General features: G+C 42.2%; 1 protein-coding gene across 4 annotated transcripts in view; it reads left to right on the top strand.

Annotated features, from left to right (window-relative positions):
- The window catches only part of farp2 (FERM, RhoGEF and pleckstrin domain protein 2), a 64,925-nt gene that overhangs the window by 10,183 nt on the left and 31,917 nt on the right, over positions 1-22,825 (top strand). For 2 of the 4 annotated variants that reach the window (XM_034078689.2, XM_034078690.2), the window contains exons 1-2: positions 21,376-21,448; positions 22,734-22,776. In XM_034078689.2, the coding sequence (XP_033934580.1) occupies positions 21,434-21,448; positions 22,734-22,776 (58 nt within the window). In that variant the 5' untranslated portion in view covers positions 21,376-21,433. Of the gene's footprint in view, positions 1-9,102; positions 9,208-10,490; positions 10,534-10,785; positions 10,865-11,049; positions 11,148-11,693; positions 11,809-21,375; positions 21,449-22,733; positions 22,777-22,825 lie in introns of those variants that run through there. The other 2 variants (XM_034078691.2, XM_034078688.2) reach the window with 2 other exon arrangements.

Raw genomic sequence — 22,825 nt, 5'->3', positions numbered from 1 at the left:
GGAGTCTGGACGTCTCATGTCGTCTAATCTATTTACCTAACTTTCTGTCCCTCCACTCTAACCAAGGATGCCTGTTCTTAAATCCCATAGCCTGACTTTCAGTCCACAAGGCTGGCCAGGAGCTCTCATCTGTGTCCGAAACAAGGAGATAATATAAACATTGTATTCTGACCACACACACACACACACACACACACACACACACACACACACACACACACACACACACACACACACAGTATCTCCCTCCCTTTCTCTTCCATTGATCCACCACACTAACGTTGAGCAAGTTAGCTACAGTTACGTTAATGCTATCACCTTTAGGACAGCCACCTGACATGGCTCTTCTTCTATAGTAGTAATAGGGGAAAACATTGAAATAATGTCGTCTGTTTTCGTTTCATGTTTGCTTCCTGTTTAGCGCTCCGCGAACTTGAATGGTGGACGGATCAAATTCTGATAACGTTAGAGAAACTTGGGGTTTGTCAGAGCCGTGTGTTGCTGTTGCTTAGCAACAGGCCACAGGCCACATGCGACGGAAGCTCCAGACGTCCAAAAGTATTAACGAAGAGGCGAAAGCGTGAAAGCGCAGTCACAAAATGAAGTTGTTACGTATCATCGCTCATTTTTAAGAGGGTATACGGAAATCACTGGCATTTTCTAGTGGGTATACGGCGTATACCCGCGTATCACGTAGACTACACCACTGCTGAGGACCTGACGTGGACTCATCACTGAGGACCTGACGTGGACTCATCACTGAGGACCTGACGTGGACTCATCACTGAGGACCTGACGTGGACTCTTCACTGAGGACCTGACGTGGACTCATCACTGAGGACCTGACGTGGACTCATCACTGAGGACCTGACGTGGACTCATCACTGAGGACCTGACGTGGACTCATCACTGAGGACCTGACGTGGACTCATCACTGAGGACCTGACGTGGACTCATCACTGAGGATCTGACGTGGACTCATCACTGAGGACCTGACGTGGACTCTTCACTGAGGACCTGACGTGGACTCATCACTGAGGACCTGACGTGGACTCATCACTGAGGATCTGACGTGGACTCATCACTGAGGACCTGACGTGGACTCTTCACTGAGGACCTGACATGGACTCATCACTGAGGACCTGACGTGGACTCATCACTGAGGACCTGACGTGGACTCATCACTGAGGACCTGACGTGGACTCATCACTGAGGACCTGACGTGGACTCATCACTGAGGACCTGACATGGACTCATCACTGAGGACCTGACGTGGACTCATCACTGAGGACCTGACCTGACGTGGACTCATCACTGAGGACCTGACGTGGACTCTTCACTGAGGACCTGACGTGGACTCTTCACTGAGGACCTGACGTGGACTCTTCACTGAGGACCTGACGTGGACTCTTCACTGAGGACCTGACGTGGACTCATCACTGAGGACTAGGGTTGGGTATCGTTTGAATTTCCACGATTCCGATTCCGATTCTACTTTTCGATTCCGGTTCTTAACGGTTCTCGATTCCGATTCTTTGAGGGGCAGGGTAAAAAAAAGGATACATGCTTCTTCCACCAAAAAAATTACATTTATTCGAGAAACTTTTACACAGGTTAGTTTAAAGTAATATTCCCATTAATCAGTCTGTTTATATTCACTGCTATGTAACTTTAACCTGAGAACCACTGAAGCTACAACAGTGCAACTTTTAAAAACAGTTCTTGTTGAGAAAAACAAGCATATCTGCCTCTCAGGCATACCGGGAAGAAATGTTTGAACATTTTGAAGTAAAATGCTTCAATCTGGTGCACACGCAGAATTACTAGAGACTAGATCTAGGGGGTACAACTCCAAACACCCATATGAAAAAGATCGGTTTACATTTGAATAATTAAATAACAAATAGCCTACATGTAATGCATTTTATTTTTGTTGTTCATTCATATCTTATTTTACTATTTTATTTATGCATATTTTTTTATCTCCAGTTTAAAACGATATGTCTGGTTTACTGTCCTATAGTATACATTGGAATGATTTCAAACCTGTTTTATCCCAATAATTATAAAAGAGTGCCTTGGAAATATGTGTTTACATAAATTGTGATCAAAACGTTTGAGACCCACTGAGATAACTTAGAGTAAAGTGAACTATCTAAACACTGAGAGTCCTTCACCTCACTGAGCTGTAGTTATCAGCCTCAGTCTGACTGGAGAGGACTCTCCTCCACATCATTGGAGAAACATCTTCTTCTTCCGTAAGAGCAGCTAGCACCAGATGCTAATAACAACAGCGCCGGTTCCAGTGCACTCTCGTGAGCTGCGGTTGCCAGATAAGCCAACATCCCCCATTTTCATCACTTGCAGCGCCCATCGTACAGGGCAAATGAAAAGTGTAACCGGGATGAAAAGGGTGTTACATTTACTTAATTATGAATGTTGTTACATCAAGGCCGAAAATTAGGATGAGCACCAACGGTCAAAACATTTATTTTTTCTCCCAGAGCTGTCAGCGCAGCGCCTCCACAGACCTGGCGCCCTAGGCGAACATTTATAATGCCAGTGCGACGGGCCGGCCCTGGTCTCAGGTTACCCTGTAGGAAATGTAGATACAACGCTACATTGTCCGCCCCGCTGCAGTCATGCAGCAGGCTACGGAGAGCGGCGAGAAACATTTCCTCAGGAATCGAAAAGCGGAACCGAAATTCACATTTCTAAATGATGCCGTTGGAATCGAAATGTTGGAACCGGTTCCGAACCGGAACCGGTTCTCGGTACCCAACCCTACTGAGGACCTGACATGGACTCATCACTGAGGACCTGACATGGACTCATCACTGAGGACCTGACATGGACTCATCACTGAGGACCTGACATGGACTCTTCACTGAGGACCTGACATGGACTCTTCACTGAGGACCTGACATGGACTCTTCACTGAGGACCTGACATGGACTCTTCACTGAGGACCTGACATGGACTCTTCACTGAGGACCTGACATGGACTCATCACCAAAACCGCTCAACAGCGGCTGCTCTTTCTCCACAGGCTGAGGAGGTTCAACATGGACTCCAGGATACTCTGCACCTTCTACAGGTGCTCCATAGAGAGGATCCTGACCTTCAGGTGCTCCATAGAGATCATCCTGACCTTCAGGTGCTCCATAGAGAGCATCCTGACCTTCTACAGGTGCTCCATAGAGAGGATCCTGACCTTCAGGTGCTCCATAGAGAGCATCCTGACCTTCTACAGGTGCTCCATAGAGATCATCCTGACCTTCAGGTGCACCCTAGAGAGCATCCTGACCTTCTTCAGGTGCTCCATAGAGAGCATCCTGACCTTCGACAGGTGCTCCATAGAGAGCATCCTGACCTTCTACAGGTGAACCCTAGAGAGCATCCTGACCTCCTACAGGTGAACCCTAGAGAGCATCCTGACCTTCTACAGGTGAACCCTAGAGAGCATCCTGACCTTCTACAGGTGCTCCATAGAGAGGATCCTGACCTTCTACAGGTGCACCCTAGAGAGCATCCTGACTTTCTACAGGTGCACCCTAGAGAGCATCCTGACTGGCTGCATCACGGCCTGGTACAGCAGCTGCTCCGCCCTCAATCGTAAGGCTTCACAGAGGGGGGTGTAAACTGCACAGCACAGCACCAGGACGGAGCTGCCCTCCATGGAGGACCTTTACTCCCAGCGGCTCAGGAAGAAAGCCCTCAGGTTTATCAAAGACCCCCATCACCCCAGCAGCAAACTGTTCTGTCTGCTGCCGTCTGGCAGGCGTTACCGCAGCATCAGGACTAAAACCACCAGACTATACCTGTGTACTCACATGTTCCGATTAACTTCCTCAAATGTCTTTCTTTTTGGTGTCTATATACGAAAAAAAAAAAGTTTTAACAACATGTTTATTTATTGACTTTTCATTCCTGTATAATCATTTTGCGCAAAGATGGCACTGTTTGTCAGAGCACTTCATCCTTCTGGGATTTCATGAAGAACAGCTCCAACGCCTGTGTGTATGGGAACACCTCTGGTGCTGGTCCATTAACTGCCAGTGTTTCCCACAGATCTGTTTCCCCACATCGCTGAAAGATACTTGGGGGGGTGGTTTTGGACAGTCTGCGCGTAACCCTCGGAGCACACTCTCCAATCACAGAGCTTGAGGACTATCACGGAGTTTGTCAAGCGAAGCGGAGAGAATACTTACTTCCGGGTGTAATATTCTCTAAAGCAAATGAGCTGCTCCGACCCTCGGTCCTGACGGACTTCAACTTGTGTTTATTAATCAAACAAATAAATAAACAGGATAATTATGTGTTATTGTTGAGTAAATGGTGAATTGCACAGGGGAAAATAACGTATCTATTAGGGATGGGAATTTGAAAGCAAATGTATATTCGACCCCCCAAAAAACGGTTAACCAAAATGTACATATCCTATAAAAAAAAAAAAAAAAAAATTGGGTTTTTTCCCCCAAAAAAAAATACATGTTCAAATAAGTATAGAAACCAAGTAAAATTAGTCAAATATATTGAACTGCTGATCACAGTTTGACAGCTATAGGCTTACAGCTTTCATGTGCGAGACATTCACAATCAGGCCAGCTGTAGAGAAGACCCTCTCAGCTGTCCCTAGCAACCACCTTGGTAACAATGAAAACGTTGTATGGACACAATTTCCTGAAGTAATCTTCGTAATAACTAGCAAACTAAAGATCATGTACATCCACTGCACACATAATCTGAAATAACAACTCATATTTCTCGCATCAAATGACATCAAAACGCAATTTAATGACCAAACTAACTAACTAAAAATAGGCATTTTCCACCGAGAATAAAACAAAGTTCGGCCATGTTTTTTTGCAGGGAAAAATTTGAAGATCACGTGACATAGACGCCAGCCATTGGAATTAATGGAATTGTAGTTGGAGGTCAACCAATCACAGAGCTTGAGAACTAATTAGGCTTGTCAAACAGAGCACATGGTGTAGTCCTAAACGATAGCTGGGGATTCTGGGTAGTGTAGTGTCTTCTGCCATCCTTTACTCCGAAAAAATATTTGTTTCTCCGAATCGAAGGGGAAAAATACAAAAGCATTGCACACAATTTAAACCAATCAATGATGTGTAATTAACAAGGATAAACTGGTGTTTTTTTTAGTCGATGAGTAGTGCAGATATCACTGTAAAATCAATCGACAGTAAGGGGAATACTTACTTCCGGGTGTACAATTCTCCGTTATCCAATGGGAATGGACGCTCACATTGCCTTTTTAAGGCCACGGGACCCTGACCAATCGTCGCTCCTGGACGATTATGGAGTGAGTGTGTTGTCCTGGGAGAGGGATCCCTCCTCTGTTGCTCTCCCTGAGGTTTCTCCCATGTTCCCTTTAAACTGTGGGTTTTCTCTCGAAGTTTTTCCTTGTACGATGTGAGGGTCTAAGGACGGAGGGTGTCGTATTGTCATACTGATATTCTGTACAAACTGTGAAGTCCACTGAGACAAATGTAACATTTGTGATATTGGGCTATATAAATAAACATTGATTGATTGACTCAGGGACAGTTTCATCCCACAGGCATTAAGACTGTTAAACACACAACATCCATAACATTCATCTGGCTGCTACTTCGAAATTATTTATCTATGTACCTAAGATATCATTCCAATAACTTGCATATAGACTCTTATTGCACTATTTCACTTTTTTTAAACAATTTTTCTTTTTGTATTTACTATTTACCTGCACTATATTTTTCTGTTTTATTGTGTTGCACTGTTGGAGGAGCCTGTGGCCTAAGATTTGTATCGTCATAACTACACTGTAGCTATGTTCGTATGACAAATAAAAAACCTTGAAACACACACACACACACACACACACCAGGGTTTCCGCTAGGATTTTTTCTCGCCGGTCAAATGTCCGGGCAGAATTTATTTTACCGGACTAATTTGAAACTTACCGGTCATATTTCAATAATAATAAGAGTTGTGTAGCAGAGTTTCCGTTAGCAGGTAATTACCGGACTATGAGCAGATATGCTTCAGTTTAAAACTCAGTTCACGGGGCTCATTTTTATATTGCTTCAGTTTATAATCGTAACAGATCGAAAAATTCAGATTCATTTTTCAATAAATGATTCCACAAACAACAAACAACATAATTATTACATTCAAACAAACTACTTGTAGTAGATAACGTACATTATTCAGAAGTTTACATCAACTTTGAATAATAACACGGGAGAAACGGACCCTCTCCCTCCCTCTCTCTCTCTTGACAGCCCGTCAGTTTCTCATGCAGCTCGCTAAACAGAGGGCGGGGCTTCAGGTGATCATGCAGAGCTGCGTGTCTCGGTCAGACTCAGCAGCTGATCTGATCTCTCTCTCGCTCCGGTTACACTTCACTTGCGTTTATGTCCATATCGATCAGATCCAGCTCTCCTGATCGGCCTTTATAGAGAGCACCGATCAAACTATTAAGAGTGAATATCGGCCGATAATGACCGGCGGCCGATCTATCGGAGCCTCCCTAATTATTACCAGACATTTTGACCGTCAGGTTTTGAATTTACCGTTTTTTAATAAATTTTACCAGCTAAAAACCGGTAATTACCGGCTAACGGAAACCCTGACACACACACACACACACACAGGAAGATTTGTCTCCCAGAGAAACATCTGTTAGTGATAATCCCTGCTGCTTGATTGGGTGACCCACTGGCCTGCCTTAATGTTAGAGCTCTGAGATGAGACTGCGGTCCTTCCTTACCGCAAGTTTTGTGTGAACAAACTGCATGTGATCTCACTGTCACATCACAGATACGCTTGAATTGAAAATGCCAGATGGACTTGTAGGACTACAACGCCCACTGGTGTGTGACACATTAGGCTTGCATGGCAGAATGGATTAAGATTATGGTTAAAGACCGGGTTGGGAAAAGATATCGCACAACATTTGTTTGGGTGACTTTCAGAAGATTTGAACACTTCTTCAACATTAAGAAACTCATTGGTCATTAATACTGATGCAAACTAAACACTTTTCTTTTCTTATTTTGTATCAATTGTTCAGTCCATCTGTTTTTGCTGTAAGTTTTTAAACCGAATTATCGTTTTAGTTTATAAGTAGTGAGAATTGTCCAAAGCCCAAGCTACCTATGTTTAAGTTGCTTGCGTCATCTGACTATTCATCAGAAAATAAGAACTAATATTTGAATGTTAATTCTCTGTCAATCTGGATATAAAAACGTAAGTGTATTATGAAATATCCCAGATAATATTTTGTTACATGTTAAAATGTGTGTATTATTATTCATATTAAAGACATCCCTCCACCTTCTCTAGCATGACGGGTGCTCACTCCCTCCAGAGATGAAATACATTTCTGTGATGTTTACACATGCTCTTGTGGTTTTGTTGCTATACATTTAATTATGAGCTCATTGCCTTTTTCATATGGAATTATTTCTCGCTCTCCTCACTTGTTGATACTGCTCTTGAATGCAAACATGCCCAGCATATTTAGCGTGGTATACCAACTGTGTGCCCACAATGTACACCAACACTGATTGCACTCACAGATAAGCCAATGAGGTCCGCAGAAAGAGGAAGTTATCTGAAGGAGAACTGCACCTCTGCAGTGAGATAAAGAATTATGAATATGACATTTGGTAGATTCAGTCTCTCGATACTTTCTGTATATTCATGCAGAAGATGTGAAGATGAAGGTTGTCCTCTTTTGCAGCTGTCTGACAGCATTCTGTCATCCCTCCCTCTGAGATTGTGGAAGCTGAAAGTATTGGAGGAGGATTTCACTCTCCCTCAAGAGCGCTGTAAATGTAGTTTGGCATTCCTGCAGAGGGTTAATGAGTTACACAAAGGAGGGCTCCACGACAACACCACTTTAATCTGCCTTCGGTTTATGACTGTTTTCTTGTCAATTCAAACGCCCTCACAGCTTGTTTAAAAAAATAAATATATATATATATCCCCACCTTATGACGTAGGAGGTGGATATATTTGTTCATGAATTTCCCAGAAAAAGGCTAATTATGCCTGTTTGTTAAACGTGCTATTTATGCTTCCACTCTGCAGTTCAAACGAAGTTAGGCCTGAATGTACCCAGGCTTTACCCTTAATTGTAACATTGAACATTGAAATGTCTCAATCCACAGGGAATATGTGGTGTTGCCCTAATAACGTTGTTTCCGCAGCACTTGAGACATTGGTATCCATCGGTTTAGAGCTCGGTTTATGGTTATTTTGACTCTTTGTTGACATTCACTAAACTCCACTGACCCTGTCAAACTGAAACATAACACCTCAGAAATGTTCCTTACATTTGGCCTCTGGTGTATTTCTTTTATATTTTCCTATGATGCCTGGATTCTATGTTTGGCCTCCACTCAAAGGCAACCTAGACAAAGTGTTTGAACACACCCGGTTGGATCTCTGGTTGGGATCAGCTGTAATCGGACACGGGAAAAGGGGCATTTTACAAGAGACTCCTGCATGTATGGATGTTGTGTCGGTAGGTTTCACCTGCAATTCGTTTGTGTGAATGCAGAACATGTGACTGTATCAAGGTAATGAAAAGACTAGCTGCAGTAAATCTCCTGCTGCTCTTTGAGTTGTAATGTTTTAGCCAATGAAAGCAGTTATTTTGATATGGCTTTTTAAAAATACTATTTTACATTACAACCAGATGTTTTAGGCTATAATTTTCTCAAAAAGTCACAGGCTAGGATTCCAAACCTCAAGTGCAGTGTGTTCTTAGTACATAGTAATTAGTTCTTCGTTTAGTGAGAACCAACCCCAGAGCGTAGGGAAGGTAAAGTATGGCAGATCTCCTCACTCTGTTCAGGGCCCAGAAGCGTTATAATGTATAGTGGGACACATTTCTGCAGTCTCCTTACTCACAGTCATGGAAACGACGTGAATTGACAGATGGAACATAAAGGATGCAGCCATAAAACATACATGAAGTAACATTAGTTCTTCATTGTAATGTTTTTAATCACAGGTTGTTAATAAACTGGCTTGTTCTGCATTCTAATGAAAAAAAGATAAATTCTTCCCTGTTTTTTCTTTCAGCCAAAATCTATTGGACAGTTCCTGCTCACTGAGGTTTTCCTGAGAGGCAACCTCATCGAGAGCGATTACTTTGGCCTGGAGTTTCAGAACATGCAGATGAACTGGGTATGTACCAGAAACGGTTTCCTTTCTTTCCTGATGGGAAAACGAAACAATTATTCTCCAGGAACTAAAGTGCAAATTGTTATTGGTGTCAGTTAAGTGCCGACCATCAAAGGCAGTCAGTAGGCCAAAGTTTGTTTATAATGCGATTTACCCGTAGGCCTGTACTACAAAGCCAGTTCAACATATCCTGGGTGTCTTTGTTTCATCTATTAGCCAACCCTAACAAACACCACCCCGCTAACCCAGGGGTGGGCAAACCTTTTGGCTCGGGGGCCACTATGAGTTTTAAAATGTGACAGACGGGCCGGGTCAGTAGCAGATCGGTGAAAAAATATTTAGCTGCCCACTCCTCATTAAACACTCGGCACTCAATGTTGACTTTTCTTTTCTTTGGTCCGCCCGTTGTTACAGATGCAGGTTCAGAGGTGAATTATTGCGTCAACGTTTGCGTCATGACGTAACTGTTTACGTGCCTTCTTATGACCCACACAGCGTTTTACGTCGCTGATTTTCTCCGCAACACCGCTCACAACAACAGAGGACTGCGTCTGGTAGTTTTTAATCACACGAAGCCAGATTAAATTGTTGGTGCATTGTTTATTAATGTGGTTCAGCTGCATTACCGCCCGCTGCAGTGCTGCTCGTGCACCAGAGGTTATTCTACTGTTAACTCGCGGCAGCGGCCGCTGTAAAGTGTTCACTGTCTGACTGTCACACAACAAGCAGCTGATAAAGAAGTGAACCACAGTCGTAGCCGTAGGACTGAACACCAGCATATTGAACCCCGAAGTCACTCTGTTACCCTAATTCCTGCTACACAGGCCACACTCCTTATTTCTCATTTGCTCTTCTTTATCTTTCTACACCAATGCAAACAGTGTGTAATGTTTTTACTGGAGTATCTATTATATTATACTATTATAGTAATATTGTAGTCCTCCAGCATACTTGTGCATATAAAAGTCAGACCTTCCAGTGTTTTATTTTTCCAAAAACAAAAGTTGAATTCAAGACCACCTACTTTTTTTTATTTAATGTATTTATTTAATTTATTTTATAAAGTGACCGAACAGAAATAATGCAGTGCGTTCTTTTCAAAGAGAAAAATAACCGGCGTTGTCTGCTTCTGCCCACAGCGTTTGCCACATCACTCTACTACCATAGAGACGCTGACATATAATCACTGTATTAATGGAGTCACTGTTGGAAGGGTCGTCACAAGCGGCTACATTCTAGAAAATGATTGTTTTAACGTGGAGTTGATGCAAATTCTTTCTTTTCAGGTTTGGCTGGAAGCCACAAAGCTGGTTGTGAGACAAGTCAGAAGTAAGTGTGTGTGTGTGTGTGTGTGTGTGTGTGTGTGTGTGTGTGTGTGTGTGTGTGTGTGTGTGTGTGTGTGTGTGTGTGTGTGTGTGTGTGTGTGTGTGTGTGTGTGTGTGTGGTGTGTGTGTGTGTGTGTGTGTGTGTGTGTGTGTGTGTGTGTGTGTGTGTGTGTGTGTGTGTGTGTGTGTGTGTGTGTGTGTGTGTGTGTGTGTGTGTGTGTGTGTGTGTTCATTATCTGTTCTCATGTTCTTTCAGGACCAGAAAACACTCTATTCAGGCTGTCAGTGAAATTCTTCCCTCCAGACCCGGGTCAGCTGCAGGAGGAGTACACCAAGTCAGTGACTATCATTTCCTGCATGTGTAGAGGGGCTTTAGAAATTCTTTCTGCAGTCTGTTAAACTTGATGTCAATGCATGCATCTCAAGCAGTTATGTTGTGGCGGCCTGTTGGATGATATGTACTTGCCTCACATGAATATAAATGATGTACACTAAGCCTTTTGTTGCTTTGTTTACCTAGGTACTTATTCTCGCTGCAGATGAAAAGAGATCTGATGGAGGGCAGGTTGATATGCACAGAAAATACTGGAGCTCTGCTGGCCTCTCACCTTGTCCAGTGTATGTTTAAGCTTTCATTTAACACAGTACTTGGTTGTTCTGTAGTTACACTTGTCTTTGTTCACTTGATTTGGAGGTTGATCTCTAATATGGAATATAGAGAGGTGTTTCTCTGAAAGCCATGTCCAAGTGATCAAACGGTTGAACACACCTCTATTATGGTTGCATTTATTGCACAGCTGTTTTATACCGCATTAATTATAGCTAGATAAGTGATGATTGAGCTACTTCTGCACCTGTTGTATTTCATTTTCATATTCAAGCATGACGGATTTATGAATGACCTGTTTTAATGGAAATCCTAAAGTAACATGGGACTTAAAACCTCAAAGAAGTAGGATTAAAAAATCAAACTGAGTAACACCATAAACCAACCACCAGAAATATGTAAATGAAAAGCATAAGAATGGGATAATTATGACTTATACCCTATTTAAATGAATGTGCACACTAATAACAGTGTATTAAGCCAGCTGACATGGCTTAATAAACGTTTAACATAGTGTACTCTGAAAACCTGATGTATGGCTCGTGCTTTGACCACAGCGGAGATCGGCGACTACGACGGCGTAGCCGACCGTGACTTCCTGAGGACGACCAAGCTGTTGCCTTACCAAGAGAAGGTGCAAGAGAGGATCATGGAGCTGCACCGCAGGCACCTGTAAGTTGCTCCCTCAAGCCCCATGTGCTGTTCCATTAACACGTCTGGTTGTGGCTGCTTTTTTGTGTGCATGACACTCGTAATATTCTTATACAATTCATGTTTTGATTGCACTCTCTAACGAATGCAACACCAAATAAAAACACAAATGTCTACCTTTTGAGAGTAACAGAAGTAAATGTGACTTTTCACTCCTGACCACATTAAGCCAGTTTACTGTGACATGGACACGGCTCAGTTCATACAAGGACTGTCGAGGCTGGACCTGGCTGACTAGCTGAGCCTGGCTGTGTGGGTTATGGTGATCATTATCTGCTCTAAGAAGGCAACATTAACTCATATAACCCATTCATCACAGCACACCAGAACAGTATACTGTAGAACTACTGAATAAGCTGTTGTAAGAAGAGACTAATTATACACAGCCCTCTCAAACTTGTTTTAAGTTTGGAGGCACTTTATAGATTTGTTAGACTCTCAATACATGTCCTCTTACAGCAGTGGGCATCATTTCAACCAGCGTCGCACGTTAATGATATTGTTGGTGTCACATTGTCTATACCCCTGTTTAATGTGTCTTTCATCACACATGTTTAGTGTTAACTATAATGAGTTAAATAAACTGAGACAACTGTGTTCTTGCTCAAATACCATAATGAGAGGGTTTCCATTTCAGAGTCCAAAACCCCTTGCTGCTTTTTTTCCCACCACCAGCCCCCTTGTTAGCTCAGTACTATATTCAGCAACCAAGAGGGGCTCTTTTCAAACCAGTGTATTAGGCGGCTCTAAATACCATGTCTAATCTCTTCCCTTGGTTGCCAGTGTTGAAGCACAAGCGTTGAGTTCCCTGGCCTAATCCTCGGCTCTGGCCGCTCTATCAGCCAGAGGGGCAGAGGGGCAGAGGAGGGCCCTGAGAAGACTTCAACGTTTAACGGATGAACACAATTAGAATCTGGTGATGATTGGGTGGATATGTCTTCCTAACATGCGGTTTGGTTGTAATCACATGGTTTAAGATACAGACTTCTCAAAGTTGTAAGGGATCTAAGGACACAGTCTTCTGCAAAGGAGTCATGCTACTATCTTTGTTTGAATCTCATGTGGTAAATCAAATACAGAGATTGCATACTTTACACAAGGCTCCAAACTGTGCTTAATGCTGCATAAGGCTGGTCGATTGTGATTTTAACCTTGTTTGTTAGAGGAACACAATTATTTTGTTGTTCTTTGGACGACAGGAAAATACAGAGTCAAACGTAATCTCTCAGTATTGTTGTTGCTCCAATCTAGTGTACAGCCTAATGGTGTAAGAAAGCAGCATTAACCCATTTATCACAGCACACCAGAAAAGTATCAGTTAGAACTACTGTATGACTCTAGTGACGGGCATTAGCTGTTGTGAGAAGAGAAAATGATACACGTGCTGATCTCAGTGCAGGGTTGAATTTAAGTATGCCCATGATAAGTACATATATTGTTTTGATTTGCAGATTCATAGACATTTGACACTTTTTTTTCATGTAATATATTTTCTTAACTTAAATTCACAGTCCAAAATCAGACTTAATATCGGAGCTGAGTGTTGTTGGTGCAGTCTAATTGATAGCCAAATGGTGTCTTCAACAATGCCTCATCAAAATGTTCTCCTGGAAAAGTAAGGGTTCCAATTTTGTATTAACTGGATTAATTATGAGATTTTGGTAAGGGCTTATTAGTTATACTAAACTATATCTGCCTATTGAAAGATGCACTTTTACCTGATTATACTTATACATGCAGCACAGTTCACACAGTCAATTCTTTGTTAAGGTTAAATGAAAGAGGCTCAAGGTTAGAGCCTTGGGGAACTCCACTAGTCTGTTTGGATACATCATTGGATTGCTTGAAGACAAGTTATTATGATATGCAAGGGTTTTCTAGAAAAATATAGTATGAGGGCGCAAAGTCACTTCCGGCCCAAATTACGGCTTGCCCACTTTCCGGCAAAAATACTGCATTAGAGCGAAGCGGAAAATAATAGTTTCTTCATGTCTTAAAGCTGCCGAGTCATATAATGCACCTCAAACAGCAAATACCATCCTGAGAGCGCCGTACGGTGCTCTTTTTGACAACATTTTCATATTTGGAGTTATCATACAGTTTTTGACTAATAGAAATTGGGTTTTTTGGCATCACTTTAAAATGTTAAGGGGAAAATCGGCATTTTGGGATGAGAGCACACGCCGAAAGTAAGAGGGCGCAGCGCCCCTGTTACCCGGTTTTAGACAAACCCCTGATATGTTTTTTCCCTATTCTCACGCTCTCAGGGGCAGACTCCAGCTGAATCAGACTTCCAAATCCTGGAGATTGCCCGTAAACTGGAGATGTACGGTGTCCGCTTCCACCCAGCCGCTGACGCGGAAGGCACCAAAATTAATCTGGCTGTTGCTCATATGGGCCTTCAGGTTTTCCAGGTGACTCATACAGCTGTGTTTTGTTGCGGTCACCATCAGTCCCTCAACATGTTGCTATCAGGGTTATTACTTTCTATGTTAAAAATTCCACTTTTCCTCCCAGGGCAACACCAAAATAAATACCTTCAATTGGTCCAAGATTCGCAAACTGAGCTTCAAGAGAAACACACTTCCTGATCAAGCTCCACCAGAGGTTCATGTACGTCTTGGAGAACAGATTATTGTCCTTATTCACAACATGCTAATGGTGGCTGTTATTTCATTGGTGTGTCCCATGATCCACAGCCAATAAGAAGGAGGCTCGTTAACCAGTGTGTTTGTTGTCTTTTCTCTATATGTTTCTAGGGCCCTCATCAGGACACTCTCGAGTTTATGATGGCCAGTCGTGACCAATGTAAAATCTTCTGGAAGATCTGTGTGGAATACCACTCATTTTTCCGTTTGTTTGACCAACCCACAGCCCAAATCCAAAGCTATCCTCTTCACCAGAGGCTCTCCTTCAGATACAGGTAATTTTTAAACAACATCAAAAAGGCATATCTCATCTAACACAATGCTTGCTTTATAGGAACTTTGGGGTTTCTTTTTTGTATTTGTGTACATTAACGAAGTACATTTCTTTAATCACGAGATAAAAAACTATTCAAGGTATTGCAAGATATAAAACCTGGCAAGCTGTCTGTGATGAGAAGTATCCTTCCCTGTTTAAGTGATGTTGTGGGGGAAAAAACAACACTTTTTCCATTATCTTTTTGTGACTTTTATCTCAGATAACTTTTGGAATGTTTTTTTTGTGTCAACTTATGACTTAATAACAGAGAACATTTATGCTTTCTCACAAATCTAAGACTTTAATCTGGGAAATTCTGAGTTTTTCTTCTAAAAATAATAGCCTCCTCCTCTGGATCCGATAAAGTATTCTGTGTTTTAAATCTTAACTCTTTTCCCAGTGGAAGGACCCAGAAGCAACTTGTGGACTACGTCAGGGAAAATGGAGCAAAGAGAAACTCCGTACCAGAGGTGTGTGTTTTTTACATTTGATATATATATATATATATATATATACAGTGTGAGAAAAAGTTTTTAGAGAGTACTTGTCCATGGACAAGTGAGTTTGGCAATTTACTTGTCTGAATACATTTTTCACTTGTCCAGAATGGATACAAATTGGGGCCACTGGAATCTTCTTCTTCGCCATCGTATTTTACATTTTCCCACGGTTTTTACGACACCGCTAACGTAAGTGAGCGGTAAGATTTTACTGCATCACACATAGGGTTGGGTATCGTTTGGATTTAACGATCCAAACGATTCTGACTGACTGACTAAGATGCAGCGATCAGCTGATACGGAGCATAGAGAGAGAGAGCTGCGGTCCGCGGGGCTCGGCCTCGCCCCCTGTCCTCACAACTCTTATTAATCCCGGGTTCTAACTGTACAGAAAGCGGCGAGATGCATTTCCTTAGGAATCTACAAGCAGAACCGAAACTAACATTTATAAACGAACAATGGCGGACACGTACAATTTGCAAATGAGTTCCTGCCTTTTGTAAACTGAATGTATCAATAATTTGTCAATAAATCAGGCCGAGAAAAACGTCACTTGTCGCGCCGGCCAAGTCAATTGAAATATCTACTTGTCCGATATTGTAAATAACACGTCCCGGACGGTGGGATGTGTACTTTTCCGCACACTGCTATATATATATATATATATATATATATTCATGTTATACCTATATTGGTTTGTTTGTTTACAAATATACATGCCCCGTTTCTTGCTCAGGAGAAACAGTAAAATCCGAATGTCTGCTCGCTCCCTCGCCTCAGATGTGCCAAAACAGGTCGGTGGTTTCACATTTGGGCTTTCAGCATACTGTACTTAACGAATACACTCAGGACAATGAATCTTGCTTTCTACCCCCCAATTGATTCTTGCCTCACTCTGTGTTCATTATCTGTGTCCATTTTTCAGAGCTTGTCATTCAATGACAGTTTCAGGGCCCAAGGCTCCCCCTCCTCCGCTTCTGTGTCCTTCTACTCATCACACATCTCTAGTGTCCTCCCGCGAACAGAGCTCCAACCCAGCCACATCCTGCCACGTCCGAGCCGGTCTCCAGCGCCTCCCCAGCAGCAGCTTCAGCTCCCTGTGCCAGCTGCCAGACCCCCCCAGCCTCTGAAGGAAGACCCTGCCAAGGCTCTTCCCCATCTCACTTCGCTTTTCAAGGTGCCCCTAGCAATCAGGCAGCAGGACACTGCAGCCCTTGTTTGTGTTTGTAGAGAGTGGCACTTCCAAACCACAGCCTTCCAAAAATGGCAATGAGGATCATGAGCATGGTGGTAGGAGGGGAAACAGGGAGCTCGGTGGAGGAGGTGGGGGGAGGAGAAAGGGGAGGTGCTTACACCTGAGGCTTTTGAGGCAGAGCTTTTGCGTACTAAACAGGAATGCCATGTTTTCCATGTCCAACTCGCCGCTGCACGTCACTGAGGAGTTCATCGATGATGATCCCACTGAGATCTCCTTTTATGGTGGGGGTGCCGAGGCCTATTCTTTGGGCTGGATGATAAGGTAGATCAGTTTGATTTTGTGGAGGGATCTGACCTGAGTAAAAACAGGATCTTTAGTGTGGGCCATTGAGGACCTGAATGGGAACACCAATCCCTTTCCTGATAGCATTGTGGGTAATTCTGAAACCCAGCTCTCTGGTTATTAACCGCTCTGAGTGCAGCTCCCTGGACAACCTGGGGCTCAGCTCTGCAGGAGAGTCCCTGTCGGCGAGTTACGGGGGGGGCGACTCCTCCTCGCTCCGCCTGCCAGGCTCTGATATCCAATCAGAGGCCAGCTCCTTGGTCAACTTCCCGGCATACTCGGAGCGTTCTGAGAGCAGCTGCTGTGCAGTTCAGTGACCTGGTTGAGCAGCTGGAGCAGCTCAGCTACCCCCCCACGACCACAGAGGGCTCTGGGAACGGCAGCTCGGACTCAGACTCCGACTGGGGCTCTGATAGTGTCCTTCCCCCCGAGCAGAACCTGTTCTATAGTAACCCGCTGACGGGGGGCAGTGGAATTGAGGGTTTCCTCCTTCAGTGCCATAACCTGCAGGCCATGGCACTCGCAGACCCTTCTGGACCACCTAATTTTAAAATGTAAATCACCCATATTTTAAGTACTTGATAATTAATAATGACAATAAGTAGCAGGTTGATCAAACCTGGCAAAGTGAAGCCTTTCCCCCCAATTTGTGACTATAATCTCAGATTTTGTGCTAAAAACAAAATGTGTATTCACACAGGATATTAAATCTTTAATCTCAGACATTGTTGATTATTTGTATGTCCTCGTTCCTTGGCTCCAAAGTTTTTTTTAACCATACTCTTAAAAAAAAAAAAATATATATATACATATAGTCTGAGTCATTTCTAACAGCCTGCACTCCCGTCAGAGTTGGTGCACATCTTTGTAGTGTTTTAGTTTTTAAGATCTGGACTTGTACTTCTCATGAAACTTGGTTTATATGTGACCTTAATTTTCACGAGGTTCTTGAATAACCTAGTCCTTTCATCGTCTTTGTCAGTTTCCTATCTGGAACATTCAGCTTATTTAGAGCAAACATTGATTATTGGGGAATCTCTCATGAATTTCAGAAAAATAAAACATGATGTGCTTTTACTTTGTAAGCTTTATATAATTCTATAGATGTTCATGTCATTTAAAACATTAATATACACATTGACATGGGAACGTCTTTTTAGATAAGCATCCCATATGCTGAATACATTGGAATCTGGATTTCAGATAAAAGTTAAATAATGTTTTTCATCCCATTTTGCATGGCTTAATAGTTTCAATTGAATGAAACAGATATAGCAAAGTCAAATATTTTGTTGTAATGATTTCTACCCCATTTCTTTTTTATAATAACTTACCAACAGGTAAGATGTGATATCATTTAATTTTGTGCTGACCAAATTTAGTTTTTAAATCAATTAGCTTTTAAAATCTAATTTCTCAGTTGCTACTGCGTGTGCAGTTTTCCAGTAGCTACACATTGATAATCTGTATTAGATCAAAGGGATAGTGGTCCCAGTCGGATCCCCACAGGCCTTCCGTTTGAGAACACTGCAGCCAGCATTGGAGCTCCTTTGCAGTTTGCACTTCTGTGCCTCGCTGACACCTGCTGGCTCAACTCGGCACTGTCCACATGGACTGGTTCACAGTGTGTAGACGGTGTCATGGAGGTTCATGATGTCTGAAGGATACAAATCTATTTTAGACACAAATAACATTTATCATGCTGAGCTATGCTAAAGAATGTAAGCAGTGTCCTAAAGAGCCATTGAGTACACTGCTAACACCACTTTGTACTAAATGAATGTATCATTGTACACGCTTGTAAGGCTTTGTGCTTGTATAGATAACAGTACAGAAGTACTCACTTATTACACAAACTAAGAATGCAGTGCTTTTCAACATCAGAAAGATCAATGTTTGTAAGTTGTAGGAAACCCTTCAGATAGAGAAGGCTTGTATTCTCATTTGATGTCTCTTTCATGTGGCCTTCAGCAAGTGTTAGCGTTAGCTATGGTCAGGGTACCAACAAGGTCGTTGTCTGTTGATTGGAAGGAAACGGGCATCTTTTGCACATTAGCTATGAATTTCTCGGTACTTTTATATTAGCTGTTGTGATGTTTTTTTAAAAGTATTTGTATAGGAACGGTAATTCGTTGTGACACAATAGCATGCACAAAGCTTTTTTAAATGCTCTTTTTGTTTAGTCAAGTCTTTCTTAAAATAAATGTGCTCGTGCCAGAGAACACAGAGCGTTTATACGTTGTTCATATCAAAATAATCACTAGTGTTTGTGTTCATTAACTCGTGCCACTTGCCAAGAGCAAGTTCCCGTTTGCTTTTGAGCTCACTTTATTTGTCAGAATAATCCACTTGCACAATATGCTATTTCTGTACACGATAGTCTTCTTTTATTCTTGTGCCTTATAGCCCTGACTTCACTCTTCTCATGCAACACGTTGCATATCTCAGGTGTATGATCCTGTTTACTTTTCAATACAGTCTAGATGTTTCCGCCGAACATCTATGTGGAAAAGGGGTTGTCTAAATTAAGTTCTCCTCTTTAGTAATCAAGAGTCATTTGTTAAACATTCACAAGTTCTCATTGTCATTTTGAGGATGGCCATTTTACATTTTCCCCAATGAACACTTTGTGAGCAGTCGAGTCACCTTGGAGAGTCTGGAGCAGTGTTTAGTCTCACGTGCCATCAGTTACCTATTAGACCTGGAGGAGCTTTCTGCCATGTGATCTCTCCCAAATCTCAATTAAATATTGAATCAACAACGGGCTGATTGATTAGAATCAGCTCAGCTAACAGCACTTAGGCATCAAGTCATCAACACTCAACACTCAACCCTGAACGTATGTATATTGACCTATTATCAACAACCTGTACAACCTGTATGCTTTTACTCTCACGAATAAAGTAATCACTTTTTGTTACCATGAATGTCAAGACTTAACATTATTTTTTAAGTTACACAGCCGTAAACCGAAGACGCAATGTGGAGGTTATTCTTTAACTGCTTTTAAGAGAAACCACCAGTGGTGTGAGACATGCTTGCAATGCGCACATTGAAAGAATATGCATGTCTTAGATCAAGAAATATAATGTTTACCTTGGATTGTTGTAGAAATATTAGGCTTTGGGGGTTATACTCAGACAAACTGGACATATTGTGTAATTCTGTCATCCCTCCTCTGAGATTGTGGAAGCTGAAAGTATTGGAGGAGGATTTCACTCTCCCTCAAGAGCGCTGTAAATGTAGTTTGGCATTCCTGCAGAGGGTTAATGAGTTACACAAAGGAGGGCTCCACGACAACACCACTTTAATCTGCCTTCGGTTTATGACTGTTTTCTTGTCAATTCAAACGCCCTCACAGCTTGTTTAAAAAAATAAATAATATATATATCCCCACCTTATGACGTAGGAGGTGGATATATTTGTTCATGAATTTCCCAGAAAAAGGCTAATTATGCCTGTTTGTTAAACGTGCTATTTATGCTTCCACTCTGCAGTTCAAACGAAGTTAGGCCTGAATGTACCCAGGCTTTACCCTTAATTGTAACATTGAACATTGAAATGTCTCAATCCACAGGGAATATGTGTGGCCCTAATAACGTTGTTTCCGCAGCACTTGAGACATTGGTATCCATCGGTTTAGAGCTCGGTTTATGGTTATTTTGACTCTTTGTTGACATTCACTAAACTCCACTGACCCTGTCAAACTGAAACATAACACCTCAGAAATGTTCCTTACATTTGGCCTCTGGTGTATTTCTTTTATATTTTCCTATGATGCCTGGATTCTATGTTTGGCCTCCACTCAAAGGCAACCTAGACAAAGTGTTTGAACACACCCGGTTGGATCTCTGGTTGGGATCAGCTGTAATCGGACACGGGAAAAGGGGCATTTTACAAGAGACTCCTGCATGTATGGATGTTGTGTCGGTAGGTTTCACCTGCAATTCGTTTGTGTGAATGCAGAACATGTGACTGTATCAAGGTAATGAAAAGACTAGCTGCAGTAAATCTCCTGCTGCTCTTTGAGTTGTAATGTTTTAGCCAATGAAAGCAGTTATTTTGATATGGCTTTTTAAAAATACTATTTTACATTACAACCAGATGTTTTAGGCTATAATTTTCTCAAAAAGTCACAGGCTAGGATTCCAAACCTCAAGTGCAGTGTGTTCTTAGTACATAGTAATTAGTTCTTCGTTTAGTGAGAACCAACCCCAGAGCGTAGGGAAGGTAAAGTATGGCAGATCTCCTCACTCTGTTCAGGGCCCAGAAGCGTTATAATGTATAGTGGGACACATTTCTGCAGTCTCCTTACTCACAGTCATGGAAACGACGTGAATTGACAGATGGAACATAAAGGATGCAGCCATAACACATACATGAAGTAACATTAGTTCTTCATTGTAATGTTTTAATCACAGGTTGTTAATAAAACTGGCTTGTTCTGCATTCTAATGAAAAAAAGATAAATTCTTCCCTGTTTTTTCTTTCAGCCAAAATCTATTGGACAGTTCCTGCTCACTGAGGTTTTCCTGAGAGGCAACCTCATCGAGAGCGATTACTTTGGCCTGAGTTTCAGAACATGCAGATGAACTGGGTATGTACCAGAAACGGTTCCTTTCTTTCCTGATGGGAAAACGAAACAATTATTCTCCAGGGAACTAAAGTGCAAATTGTTATTGGTGTCAGTTAAGTGCCGACCATCAAAGGCAAGTCAGTAGGCCAAGTTGGTTATAATGCGATTTACCCGTAGGCCTGTACTACAAAGCCAGTTCAACATATCCTGGGTGTCTTTGTTTCATCTATTAGCCAACCCTAACAAACACCACCCCGCTAACCAGGGGTGGGCAAACCTTTTGGCTCGGGGGGGCCACTATGAGTTTTAAAATGTGACAGACGGGCCGGGGTCAGTAGCAGATCGGTGAAAAAATATTTAGCTGCCCACTCCTCATTAAACACTCGGCACTCAATGTTGACTTTTCTTTTCTTTGGGTCCGCCCGTTGTTACAGATGCAGGTTCAGAGGTGAATTATTGCGTCAACGTTTGCGTCATGACGTAACTGTTTTACGTGCCTTCTTATGACCCACACAGCGTTTTACGTCGCTGATTTTCTCCGCAACACCGCTCACAACAACAGAGGACTGCGTCTGGTAGTTTTTAATCACACGAAGCCAGATTAAATTGTTGGTGCATTGTTTATTAATGTGGTTCAGCTGCATTACCGCCCGCTGCAGTGCTGCTCGTGCACCAGAGGTTATTCTACTGTTAACTCGCGGCAGCGGCCGCTGTAAAGTGTTCACTGTCTGACTGTCACACAACAAGCAGCTGATAAAGAAGTGAACCACAGTCGTAGCCGTAGGACTGAACACCAGCATATTGAACCCCGAAGTCACTCTGTTACCCTAATTCCTGCTACACAGGCCACACTCCTTATTTCTCATTTGCTCTTCTTTATCTTTCTACACCAATGCAAACAGTGTGTAATGTTTTTACTGGAGTATCTATTATATTATACTATTATAGTAATATTGTAGTCCTCCAGCATACTTGTGCATATAAAAGTCAGACCTTCCAGTGTTTTATTTTTCCAAAAACAAAAGTTGAATTCAAGACCACCTACTTTTTTTATTTAATGTATTTATTTAATTTATTTTATAAAGTGACCGAACAGAAATAATGCAGTGCGTTCTTTTCAAAGAGAAAAATAACCGGCGTTGTCTGCTTCTGCCCACAGCGTTTGCCACATCACTCTACTACCATAGAGACGCTGACATATAATCACTGTATTAATGGAGTCACTGTTGGAAGGGTCGTCACAAGCGGCTACATTCTAGAAAATGATTGTTTTAACGTGGAGTTGATGCAAATTCTTTCTTTTCAGGTTTGGCTGGAAGCCACAAAGCTGGTTGTGAGACAAGTCAGAAGTAAGTGTGTGTGTGTGTGGTGGTGTGTGTGGTGTGTGTGTGTGTGTGT

Source organism: Pseudochaenichthys georgianus, unplaced genomic scaffold (genome assembly GCF_902827115.2).
Source record: "Pseudochaenichthys georgianus unplaced genomic scaffold, fPseGeo1.2 scaffold_464_arrow_ctg1, whole genome shotgun sequence".
In the NCBI taxonomy this organism is placed as follows: Eukaryota; Metazoa; Chordata; class Actinopteri; order Perciformes; family Channichthyidae; genus Pseudochaenichthys; species Pseudochaenichthys georgianus.
Note: the sequence above shows the minus strand (reverse complement) of the source record. Positions and strands in the feature narration are given on the sequence as shown.